Below are 12196 nucleotides of genomic sequence, written 5' to 3' on the forward strand. Positions count from 1 at the left end.
ACTCCATAATAGAAGCGACGTAGACTAAGTGCATCCTGATGATTCAAAATGTTGCTTTATGCGGGTCAACAAAAACTGACTACCAGTTTTTAATCTTGCTGATAAAGGCTGGACACTAACAACTCAAAGCTTCAACACCATTCTAGTGGCATGTGTGTAGAGAAAATATGGATCTTTCAATACCAAACAACATCTTGTACGACCATGTAGTAGACCAAGTCAAAAAGTACTCTTTGGCAGTCTTTCCCTGGAAAAGCTTTCCTTGGCAGTATTAATGAAAAAAACCATTGTGACAAACTTCTTCAAAAAAATGCCCAGAATGAATGTATCTATGTAGATGACCTGAAATGCTCAGGGCCATCTTCAGCAAGGTTTCCCTGAAAAGTGACACCCTTGTGAATAGCGCAAAGTGTCCCGTGATAGGTGAAATTATCGGAGTTGCTACAAGTATGAGTTCAGTTCACACCTCAACTGGTCCTTCCAGCAGAACAGAATGTCCAAACTCCACAAATTCACCTTCTGCAGAGAACATTCCAACTGCCTCTGTCTTCTGTGTGATACCCATCTGATGAAGCAATCACGCAAACAAAGTCAAGAGGGTCACAAAGCGGCTCACCATGGTTCTCTCAATCAATCGGCCTCGATCGTAAATAATAACAAAAAACATGATCTCAATTCGTTTTTTTTTCTTCACCTTTGCCATCTTTAGTGACTTGATGTTGTCGAAACATTTTTTCAAGTGAGGTTGAACCTGCAAAATAAAATGGAAGATTGTGAAATGCAAATTAGGGCAAGCACAATAAATCGACTCAGTTTATGTCTCAACGATGCTACTCACAGCTTCAGGGTTTTTAGACTGTCCCAGTATCTCCAGAAGATCGTCATTAGACAAGAAATAGAAGCGAGGGAAAATCTGCCTTTTCGTCTCCAAGTACATATCCAATGATTTCTGAATCTCTTCTAGTTTCAGATTCATGTCGTTTAGTGTATCGAGCAAGCCTGTAAAGTAAATGAAAACCTTTAATGATAAAACAAAGCTAAGGTTAGTCGGCATGAAGCCAAGAGCCTCACAATATTCGACGTTCTTTGAAATGAGTCGGGTAGAAAAGTTTATTTTGGAAACAGTGCACTTTACCTGGATGGTGAGTGCCTCTCAACGCATTATTATCCTTGTTCAGTCTTTGCATGATCACCTTTTTGAAAAAGAAAAAAATATCAAGACTTCTCTCAACTGGCAGGCATTCGTAACACTTATAACCAAAGAAGTGGGGTCACAGTTACGAACTAAATTGCCGCGCGCCTGCCGCGTGAATTAGCTTATGCCGTTGCTCTACCTTTCGTATCAGCGGGCTCGTATTCAGACGGCGAAAAAAACAGCTAATGGAAAATCTAGCATTGAAATATCCGAGGCCATTTAGACTCCACGGATTAGCATTTTTCTTTAATACTTGGAGGTCTATGATTTGTATCTTGTAGATTATTAGGAGCAGTTACTTTCATCCTTGAGACCCCCTTGTTAAGCCCCAGTATTAAACAACCCCCCCCCTCCCCCTTGCTACACCAATATTTATCAAATGGCCAAACCTTCCAGTTCGCGTTCACATCATCAAATTCTGCTGACTCTCTAGGAAGTTGTTTACGGATGTCCTCGCCAAGGAAAATGTTCTGCGTAAAAAAAGAGAATGTTGGTAAAAGTTACGCAGGCATTCTGCAAACTACCAGAATGAACTGCGTAAAAATTAAAGGGATCAATGTCAGTACCTTAGCAACAGCGCACTTACTCGTCCCCTAACCCTACATGAACCCGAATTTGTTATCAATTCAATTGTTTTGGGAGGGGAGGGGTATGTGGGCATTTGCTCAGATAATGACAGTGATCCATTAGATGTATTTAGTGAAAGAGTTGTCACTTTGGATTTAAAGCCAAAAGAGGTCAGAGAATTGAAGAATAGATTCAAGCCCTTAAATTCATGTCTGGGCTTTAATGAGGTACGGTGTTCATCAACAGATTTCTAGAACAAGTGCAACGTGGTGAGAAATACGAGATCACTTTGATTTTCCTTTCCATTCACAAATAAATAGCCTTATTATCGTTGGATGCATTAAAGAAAACATTAACAAAAGTAGCCTTATACCAATTTAACAATGGTGTGTGGTAAAATAGCATGTAATGCAGTCCTAACACATTCTGTCATTTATCTTCGATATGAAAATAGGTTTTAGACTTTTTAAACGATCTTGTAGTCCAACTGATTCCGAGTTTACTTCACTCAGTCTCCCAGAATAATAGAAACATTGTCCTCCGGTGATGGTGTCAGGAGCTAACATTTCACTGACATCTTAGTAAACTTATAAATACTCCGAACTGACTGCTTCCATACCTCTAAGTACATCCACTGTCGTTGGACGGTGAGTATCATTTCTGTGACTTCCAGAATGAGAGACAGAGTTCTTTCCCATTTGTCCACCTGTTAATTAGAAAAAGCGATAGAACCATATCAAGGTTCACTTCTGATCACAAATGAACGAAATCACCAATACGACCCTTAGATTCACTTCCAATACAACGCAAAGCTTCGGAGCAGCCAATTAAAGACAAACTTCTACGGAATGTTCTATGACCTCAACCAAGCATGTATCTAGAACGCATTTTGATTCAGTGTTGTAAAACAAAAACCAAATGAATTACAGTAACCAATCAGAACAAAGGGGAAATATCACAAACTAATAAGAACTCAAAGTAAAAACAAGCACATTAATTGAAGCGTGGAAGAAGCGGGTGACAGGGGTGCGATTGAGTTTTCTGAACTAATCACAGAGCAAAGTAAAGCAAAACCAAAACTATCCCGTAGTACTGGTCCATCGCCGGTTATCCCCTTACTCCCCCCCCCCCCCCTGCTCGACAACTCAACAATTCAAATTCGCGCGTGGCGAGAGACACAACACAATGACCTCCACGAGGACTTGAACCGGAAACTTTCAGTTCAGAGCCATTGAGTATCCTATAGAAGAACCATCATTCAATAACCAGCTTTCCCAGCCAACAATCCCGTTAAAACTACTCGAACTTTCACATATCTTACCTCTACTTCAAAAGCCTTGACATATCGCGAAGCCTTCATGGTGGACAGAGTAACTTGGTTATCTTCCAGCTGTTGAAAGACTTCGTCTGTTGCCCTGAAGACCAGAGGAAAAAATTTAGAATTTTGTTGAAAATAAAACCGCAATTAGTATAAAAATAGGTCAAGTAACCCTCGATCAGTGGTATGAATATAACCATAACAACAGATCCTAGTTGACGAAACAAAATTTCAACCAAAACAGATGACATTTACTAACAGAATTAAAAAATCTCAACTGTTGATAGGATAGAGCTATCACGAAGTTCATCCTACACAAAAATGTGCTGATAAACGAAACACTTTTTAATTCATTTTCGTTTGTTTTCTATCTAAAGTTATCGTAAATTCGTACTTGAGTCTGAAATGACCGCGATCCTTGTAAGGTCCAATATCCAAGGTAATTTGCTCCCAGCTCTCGGCAATGCCTGTAATAGCCTGACAAAAAAAAGTAATTGTCGCAGAAACGTTAACATAGGAAGGCGCTCCTAAGCATGTAGAATATACCTTTGGTTATCAAAAGCTCAAAAGTGAAATAATGCAACGTATTATAATTCCCGTTATACAACCGTTTAGGACACATGGACTTCCACCACATTACCACACGGTGGCGACACATAAACATTCCCAACACATAGAAAGAAATTCATACTTGTTCTATGGACAACTCCTTGCTTGCAGCAGCGGAGACTTCACTGATCTGCTCAGCAAACTGATCCAATCCAAGTTCAATGATCTTCTCAAGAGTAAAATCATCAGCTGAAAAACAAAACAACACGGATATCAGGCTACCTGGAGTTTTAACATAAGTTGAAGCTACAGTGCTTTGCGACCGAGTGACGTAAAAAAAAAAAACCAAGTACTCAGTCAGACCAAATATAATTTACAATGAAGCAAATGAGAACTTGAAGGGAAACCAAACTGCCTAAAGCGCTGGAAAATCGCAATGACAAAAATCGCGATTGGTTTTTGATTTGCACTTCGTCTGTTGAGAAGGCGGTGTAAGTGTTCTAGATCAATCACAGTGCGCATTAATTAAAGCAAACCCAATGTAATCTCGGATAGTTTTCGATCATTTTTGCTTCTTACTCTAACGGACTCTGCGTGTTTCTATTGCTCACGTAATTCTTGTCACAGTGAAACTACACGTCACGCATCCAGCGCGCGCGCGCCAAGAGAGAAACCTTGACAAATCAAGGGCTTCAACCCATACTAAAAAAACCATCAAAGTTTTAATTTTTCTATTGAGTGTCGAAAAACCAAAACCAAGGTAATCCCAGCGACCAATCATAACAAAGCTTTACATTCTCATTAGCCAAAGAGAACTCAAAGTGAAAACAAGAAAACTACTTGAAGCGCGGGAAAACGCGCAAGACCAAGTTGCTATCGTTTCTAGCTTTTCATTTGATTGACCAATCACAGAGCAAAATTAAGTCAAAACCAAAGCAATTCCGGATAACTTTCGACACTCGATTCAAAATTGTTCCATTCCTAGGCGATGAGAAGAAAAAGTAGGTAATAAGATTAATTAACTTACCATTCTGATCAAAAGGCTTTTGAACCTCAGACTTGATTTGTGCCCAGTGTCTGTCTCTCATAGCTGGGTTCTTCAAATCTTGGATCAATGGCATGGTGCGCTTGAACTGCTCGATACGAGACTTGATGGAGTCACAAATGTCCCAGTTTTTGTCCTGTAGGGAAAAATCACGATACATTTGAGGAGTAGACGAGAGAAATAGCAGTTATAGGTCACATTTTCATCATGTATAATCTGTTATTATGAAGTGTCCAATCCCGATTTTTCCACAGATTTATCTCTCAGCACAGCTCCTATCTGCTCCCAAAACCACAAATTAAGATTACATATATTACTTAACAATAGCCTCCAATTGGCACGAAAATATTCTCGGATATTTGTCCCCTAAGATTACCTGCACCGCGAGTTCCAGAGAGCGGAGCTTAGGGAAAACTTAGGGAAAAGGCTTCGAGTTGGGGAATATCACTAAATATTCCCTAGCTTTAACGGGGACATAACGGGTCACATGATGCATCGAGACCAATCGCATGTGAGCGAATTCAAATTATCCTTACCTTTACTTCTCGAACCAGCTTGTTCAACCTCTTGAACAACAACTGCGACGTAGTCTCCATATCGGTGGTGACCAGCTCTTCGAATTTGCCAACTTTCCAAGCATCCCACAGGTCTTCCCATTCCTTTGTGATGGTCCAAACCTGCTCCAAGTATTCCAGATCTTTCTCCAGCCCTTGCAGATCCTTCGACGGAGGCTGCTCAATCTTGAAGATGTTTAATCCTCGTCTCAGTTTGTTTTCTTGTGTCTTTAAGTTAGTGACTTGTTCGTGGTACATTTTGACCTCCTCCAAAGCCTAAGACAAAAATATTGCATTCATTATACGCGCACTGAAGTTGTGACGATGCGGCATGACTATAAAAATACAATGGTCATGGTATTTTCTGCCTCAATTCACTACACTATAGTCACACAGTTAAACGGAAAAGGGCAGAGATTTTTCAGGCGCTAGGTTTTGTTATGTTTTCGCAGACTTTTTAATCGTGCGGTAAACACCATTTGGAAAGAAGGACTGCTTCGGGTCTGATAATAAATGGAGTCTAATCAATACTCACAGAACCTCCTGCAGAAGGACAATTGCGGCAAGAAAACACAAAATAGAGGTCTAGCAGTAAAGCTCTTCGGCTTTCATTCAAGATCAGGATTTCAAAAGTTTTGAAAATTATACAATAAAACTACAAGCTAAGGAAAGAAAACTTATGGACCTGCTCCCCTAATCTTTAACTTTTGATTTTAAAATATGGCGTAAGGCCCGTTAATTTATGTTAAGTGGTGATGATTTAAAGATCTTCCTTCACAGCTAAACAAACGCTACACACATACGAACCTCTTTTACAGAGGTAGAGCTGCTGAATGGACCTTTGTTCTGGAAATCATCAAACAGCGTTGAGACAGTTTTCTTAAAGTCTTCTGAAGAATGAATCAGCCCTGTTTTGAACTTCTCCTTGCTTTTCTTCAGCATAGCATCACTGTCGATCAAGCACTGCTGGAAGGACACCCACTCGCCACTCAGCTGATCGAGCATCTGTTGTACCTGCGGGAAAGTCAACAAATAACAGCATGAAAGTTCAGTTCTTGTATGTGGAAGAGGCAACTGTTTTGCAAAGAAGGAAAAAGGGGGGAAGAGAGGAACAATAACCATCTTTCTTATTCTGTTTTATTTATTCCTTTTTTCCCTCTATTTCAACAAAGACAAACTTTTTCATAGTGATTACAAAGAGGAAAGAAAATGGAGAAGGGCATAATATAGTTACCTATTTAGTCGCCCTTAAAGTTAAATTGCATTTTTCCTATACATGTACATTACAACAAAACGTTTTGACTTTGCTAATCCTAACACTATGCTGGACACGTGTCTCATGATGAACTGAGCAATAGCCTTGTTCTCCATAGAGTCTCTGTAGCTCAATGGTAAAGCATCGGCGTAACCTGAAATCCGATGGTCTGAGTTTGACTCCTCATGCGGATTCAAAATATGTTTATTTTCCATGTTTGTTACAAGACGAAAAAACATCTTACGCAAAGGAAACGATGGTTAAGAGATTATAAACAACATGGTCACATTTCAGAGAAACAGCCTACACATTAACTGGATTGTGATGAAAGAAACTAAAATGGAACGAAATGCTCAGAGGCTTTCATTCGAGAGGTTGCACAGTCTTTGATCCATCAAACCAAAAATTAGAACCATTTTCTACAGCGTAAATAAATAGTACTCCACAGAAGTTTTAATTAAACAGTGATTACCCAGAAACTTTCGCTCGTTACAAATACAACGCGTTTATTCCTTGTTTAAAAGAAAGAAAACATCAAAGAAATCAAAGTGGGTTTGACTTTTAAACAGGTGATGAAATTATCGTACCTCCTCTGGAATAGCAACTTCGTACTTCTCAAGAATGGCAAATTGTTGATGTAAAGGCGGAAACTTGGCCTCGATGTTTGGCAAATCTTGTTGGAGTTGTTCCAGCAGAGCCAGACTATCACCCAACTGATCTAAGGTTTCTGGAGGAGCACTGAGCCTGTTAAGATGATATAAAATGCACCACAAGTAAGTAATAATCAAAGAGTAGTTGTCAGTTAAGCGTCAAAGTTTCAAAATATTATTATTCGTTCGCCAGTCTTCTCTTTAAGGGGTCAAAAACTCTTGAAATCCTCCCAACGGAGAAAATAGAAAGCTAGAACCAATTCCGACCCCATAACTGACTTCCACTAGTTTTCTGGTTTATTTTGAGTATAAACAGGTGTCTTATAATATTTATACCCCACCTTTTTTTTTTACACAAACAACCACCTTAAACTGCATGGAATCAAAACATTTATGGTGCTCAATACTTACTTTTTGGCATTGTCCTTTAAGAAGTTGTGCAGTTCCAGCAGTTTTTGGCTTCCCATTTCACGCAGAAGAGTAGTAAACTTGTTCTGCCATTCATTGCAATGGCTCAAAAGAGCGAACTTCAGCGGCGAGTTGTCCAGGAGCACAAAATCAATATTGAGCACTGTCTCCTCTTTCTGGAAGTTATTGGCAATTTCTGTGTACCTAGTGAGTTTCAAAAAAATTGATTAACTGCTCATGTTCAAAAGGAATATGTCAGGCAACTCCAGGCTGTTATGGCTATAGAATTCGCTTAAATAACAAGAAAACGGTTAAAAGCGTAGAAAATGAAGGAAACATAGTAGAGCTAGCATGGAGCATGGATGACCAACAACTTAACAAGATCAAATCGGATTACAGCTAGTTTTACTAAAACAACAGTCTTATTAACATTGTCGAGTAGTTTGAGTGAAGAAATAGCACTTAGACCCTTTGACACCTAAGAGTGACGAGCATCATATTTTTTCTTACAATATAACTCCTGAATCAAACATAAAGGTCATAAGAAATGATCACTAACAATAGAATCTCTTGAACGTTAAACAAATTCTCCTTACCGGCACCTTGGGAGGTGCTTAAAGAACAGTATGGAAAATGTGCATTCAGATATTTGGGAGTAAAGGGTTAAAGTTTAGACTAGAAGAGTCCCAGTAGCGATTATAGACTCACAAACCTGTAGATGTCAGCATCAAACGAGGAGACCGGTGGGTTCAGCCTTTGGTATCTCCTAATGAAGGCATCCTTCTGAATCTCCCAGATTTCTCGGTAACTAAACATCAATGGGTTTCAATCAGTCGTTTAACATGGCAATTACTGATTCGCTATACGTCACGAAGCGTTAAGTACAACTTTGGTGGGTGACGATGATGATGAACAGCGCCGCTCAAAGGTAAGTTGACAGTCCCTCGAAACTCGATCCTCGTTCCCCAATTCATGATCCTCAATTTTCGAAAAACCTCGAGGATTGAGGATCCAGGCTCGAGTCGAGTTTCGAGACACTCGAAACAAGAAAACAAAGGAATTTCCCTCGAGTTTAAGAAGCATGAATGAGAAAAATGCCCATAAAGCCTTGCCATCTGTTGCCTTCATTTTAGGGGCACTTCTGCTCAAGAGTGGAGGTTCTACTATAAAATTGCGTTATTTCAAAGAATTTCCCTTTGGTTTATGTCCTATTTTCCCCTTAATTAGAACTGTAACAAAATTTTCGAACATGATGGCTATTGACATATCGATTTGAGCAGTAATAGAACAGTGTGCGCATCATGTTTGCACTAGCACTTATGCACGACGATAAATTTTGGCTTAGTTTTGATGAACTGATTCTGATTAACTTGATTAACTGGCAATCGTGTGTCGTCGTGACCCTAATTTTCTGGACCAATTAAAATCGCTCTAATGATTCATACCTATCCCATGTGCTGAGGTATGACTGCAGATGTGAGGCGTTTGCTGACATTCCAGCTTTGATGCTGGCTTGGATTTTCTTTGTCTCTTCGTCCCTTTCAATTATCTCACAGACACGCTGCAACAAAGCAAACGACACACAAAAGTTAACTAGCTGCCAACTTGAAGGTCCGTTAGCCACTTTTTGAAGTATAAATATTATTAATTTATATTTATGCAGGTAGTTTGAAACAAAATATAAAATTTTTGGTGACTGTGTGATTTATGTCTTTCAGAAACCTTGTTGCACTTACATCTTTAACAGAACGTTTCTTGGTAAGAATATCCGGGAGCCGTTGGAAAACTGACAGACAAGATGTCAACTGAACTGCAATGTTGTCCATCATGCTAGCAAGCTTCTTCAGTGTTGGTGAGAATTCCACCTGATTGTTACAAAAAAGTAGATTTAAAGAATATTTAAGATAATGACGGGACACTTTTCATTTGAGTGTCGAAAGTAGTTTGGGATTGTTTTGGTTTTGAATTACTTTGCACTGTGATTGGTCGTGCCACTTCCTCGACCAATCAGATTCAAAACTGAAACCAATCGTGATTAGGTCACTCGCGTTTTCACGCACTTCTGACAGTTTGCTCGTTTAACTTTGAATTCTCCTTGGTTTGTTGTGATATTCACCTTTTTTCTGATTGGCTGTTGTAATTACTTTTATATTAGTTTGCGAAGCTCAATCGAAATGTGCTCTCAAAATGATTAGCGTCTAGTCCAATCCCCAATCAAAAGAACGCTGTAAACCTTAACACCTCAATAATTACGCTTCAAACCTTATCTCCTTCCAGTACAACTTTGACCCTGAGCAGCGGGTTTGGAGCACTCTTTCCATCTCCATTAATGGCTCTGGACAGTTCCTGCAATGACCATTTTACATTCAATCTGAATGCCTCTTCAGCCATACGATCCATTTTCTCAGTGTAGCGCAACCAATGGGCTTGCACCTGCCAAACAATATAGAAAATACAAATAAGCCCGCGTTACCTTTACCAAACAGTTGTTTGGGAATCTCAGCTAAGACCTTTCAACTTTTTCCAATGATAAAAGTCTTTACATTTCACATCTAATACGACAATCCATAATACCTCTTGGCCATCATGCTTGAAAACCTCATACGTCTGTTTCATGATGCTCACAATCTCTACATGAGTGACCTGCAGTCTTGTCTGCACAATGCTTCGGTGTTTTTTCTGGAAAGGAATCGAAGAAAGATCAGTGGTTGTATCTAGAACTAGTCTATTTAAGCTCTTCCGCTGTTTCTAGTTACCAGCATTAACCTAATCGCTAAAGGCACCGTACCTATTACTTAGCCTTGTTATCTTGACTAATCGATTGTTTGACTGATTGATTGTTTCATCACTTGCATTTGACCGACTGACAGATGAGCAAGTGGGACAGTCAGATGGACTGATGAACTGAAAGTCTACCAACCAACGGAAGGTTGGGCCAACTGACTGATGGACTGACTGAGAGAATGACTGATGGACTGACAGTCTAACAACTAGCGGAAGGATGGACCAGCTAACTATGGACTGACCGATAGACTTACTGCCCCAACGAACCGGCTAAAAAACCCACAAACTGAGAGAGCTAAGCAGTCTCCTTATCATATCCAGAATCTTCTCGTGGTTTACCTGTTCTTCTTCAAATTCCAGATTGTCATACACTCTTTTGCCATCAATTTTGACAAGTAACATCTCACTGATCTTCTTGCAGTTCTTGGAGATGGTTAGGTTGGCATTCTTGTAGTCATCCACTATATCTTGAACCTACAAAATGCAAATGCACATTTAATAACTTAAGTAACATTTACTGCCTTTATGAACAGATGTCTTTGTTGGATAAAACCTCAAGGGCATATCCTACTGTTCCTCAACCATTCCATAATTAGCATACTTGTGTAACTCTAAATTGTAGATACTGATGTTAAAACACAAAGAAAAAATCAACGTCAATTTTCCGTTTTCCGAATACATAGCTTTAGTCTGTCAAGGAAATATACAAACTAGACTTTTTTTTAAATAATCTCATTCACAAGCTTCTTCAAACAACGAATTAGACATCCCTGATCATCTAGGATGGTTGGAGACGAATTGGGAAAAAAACTGGTGAATTTCTGTTTTAACAAAGCAAGTCATCCAACCAATAATTGGGAAGAGTAAAACACAAACAATAAAATCCTGGACTCCTTGTCACTCAGTTGAAAATCGCTCTTATCTCTTGTCAATCTTTGCTTAAGTAACGATTGAAACCATGTTTTATAGCACCGTTTGCAGCTTGCTTCTAACAAAGATTGGTATTGTAAATCAAGAGTACATGTACCTTGCTGCAGTTATTCCTGCACTCTCCAATGAAGTAATCTGAGATTCCCTTTGAAGCCCACGTTAACTTGGTAAGACCAGGGTGAATCTTTTTGTCCAGTGATCTGATTCTCTCTCTGAACAAACCACGTTCTTCAGAGGACAAAACTGCTATGATCCTGCCAAACAAGCGACAATGCCAAGTTCAAGTAAAGTATAAACAACAATTTTCTGACATGAAATAGAAATATCGCAGCCACCAGCAAATGATAAGGACGATAGAGAGAAAATTCCCATAACACTTCTTCTTCAGGGGGGCTTTCGACAATTTTTTTTGACACAAATACTTTTGAACATAAGATGTATCTACTTAGGAGTACATTGAGGTAACAAGCACTTATGTACCAAATTTGAACTCTAAACATTACTGTACCTCGCAATGAGACAAGCTAATATCTCATGCCAGAGGATCAGTTACTGTAATACTGTAAGGCATTTAATACCAAAACCGATGTTGGCCATACTATTCATCATTAGCACAAACCTGTTGTAGTCACGGACAACAAGCAAGACATTTTCCCTAAGAATACGTAGATCTTCCTTCTTCATGTAAAGCTCAGAGACATAGTGAGGAGTTTCAAACATCAATTTCTCCCAGTAATGGATTTCGTTGAACAACTTCAGAAGGTTCCTGCAAATAACAACATATGACATTATCAGAAATTAAAAGACAGATATAAAATAAAGGGCTTTCAGATTGAGTGTTGTACAACTAAAACCAAAGTAATCACAACAGCCATTCAGAAATGAAGAAAAACACCCTTTAAAGCCAGTGAGAACTCAAAGTTAAACTGACCAAACTGCCT

General features: G+C 39.2%; 1 protein-coding gene across 1 annotated transcript in view; it reads right to left on the minus strand.

The window, feature by feature from the left end:
- Positions 1 to 12196, minus strand: part of LOC131797550 (dynein axonemal heavy chain 2-like) — a 59957-nt gene that overhangs the window by 37275 nt on the left and 10486 nt on the right. The window contains exons 13-34 of the mRNA XM_059115177.2: positions 11875 to 12021; positions 11353 to 11509; positions 10665 to 10799; positions 10116 to 10220; positions 9804 to 9974; positions 9278 to 9406; positions 8987 to 9102; positions 8254 to 8349; positions 7545 to 7745; positions 7071 to 7227; positions 6036 to 6242; positions 5211 to 5504; positions 4657 to 4810; positions 3772 to 3878; positions 3475 to 3557; positions 3084 to 3177; positions 2382 to 2468; positions 1585 to 1665; positions 1136 to 1193; positions 839 to 999; positions 695 to 751; positions 467 to 565 (exon numbers count right to left, since the gene is read on the minus strand). Coding sequence (XP_058971160.2) covers positions 467 to 565; positions 695 to 751; positions 839 to 999; positions 1136 to 1193; positions 1585 to 1665; positions 2382 to 2468; positions 3084 to 3177; positions 3475 to 3557; positions 3772 to 3878; positions 4657 to 4810; positions 5211 to 5504; positions 6036 to 6242; positions 7071 to 7227; positions 7545 to 7745; positions 8254 to 8349; positions 8987 to 9102; positions 9278 to 9406; positions 9804 to 9974; positions 10116 to 10220; positions 10665 to 10799; positions 11353 to 11509; positions 11875 to 12021 — 2896 coding nt within the window. The remainder of the gene's footprint in view (positions 1 to 466; positions 566 to 694; positions 752 to 838; positions 1000 to 1135; positions 1194 to 1584; positions 1666 to 2381; positions 2469 to 3083; positions 3178 to 3474; positions 3558 to 3771; positions 3879 to 4656; positions 4811 to 5210; positions 5505 to 6035; positions 6243 to 7070; positions 7228 to 7544; positions 7746 to 8253; positions 8350 to 8986; positions 9103 to 9277; positions 9407 to 9803; positions 9975 to 10115; positions 10221 to 10664; positions 10800 to 11352; positions 11510 to 11874; positions 12022 to 12196) is intronic.

This window comes from Pocillopora verrucosa, chromosome 6, assembly GCF_036669915.1.
Source record: "Pocillopora verrucosa isolate sample1 chromosome 6, ASM3666991v2, whole genome shotgun sequence".
NCBI lineage: Eukaryota > Metazoa > Cnidaria > Anthozoa > Scleractinia > Pocilloporidae > Pocillopora > Pocillopora verrucosa.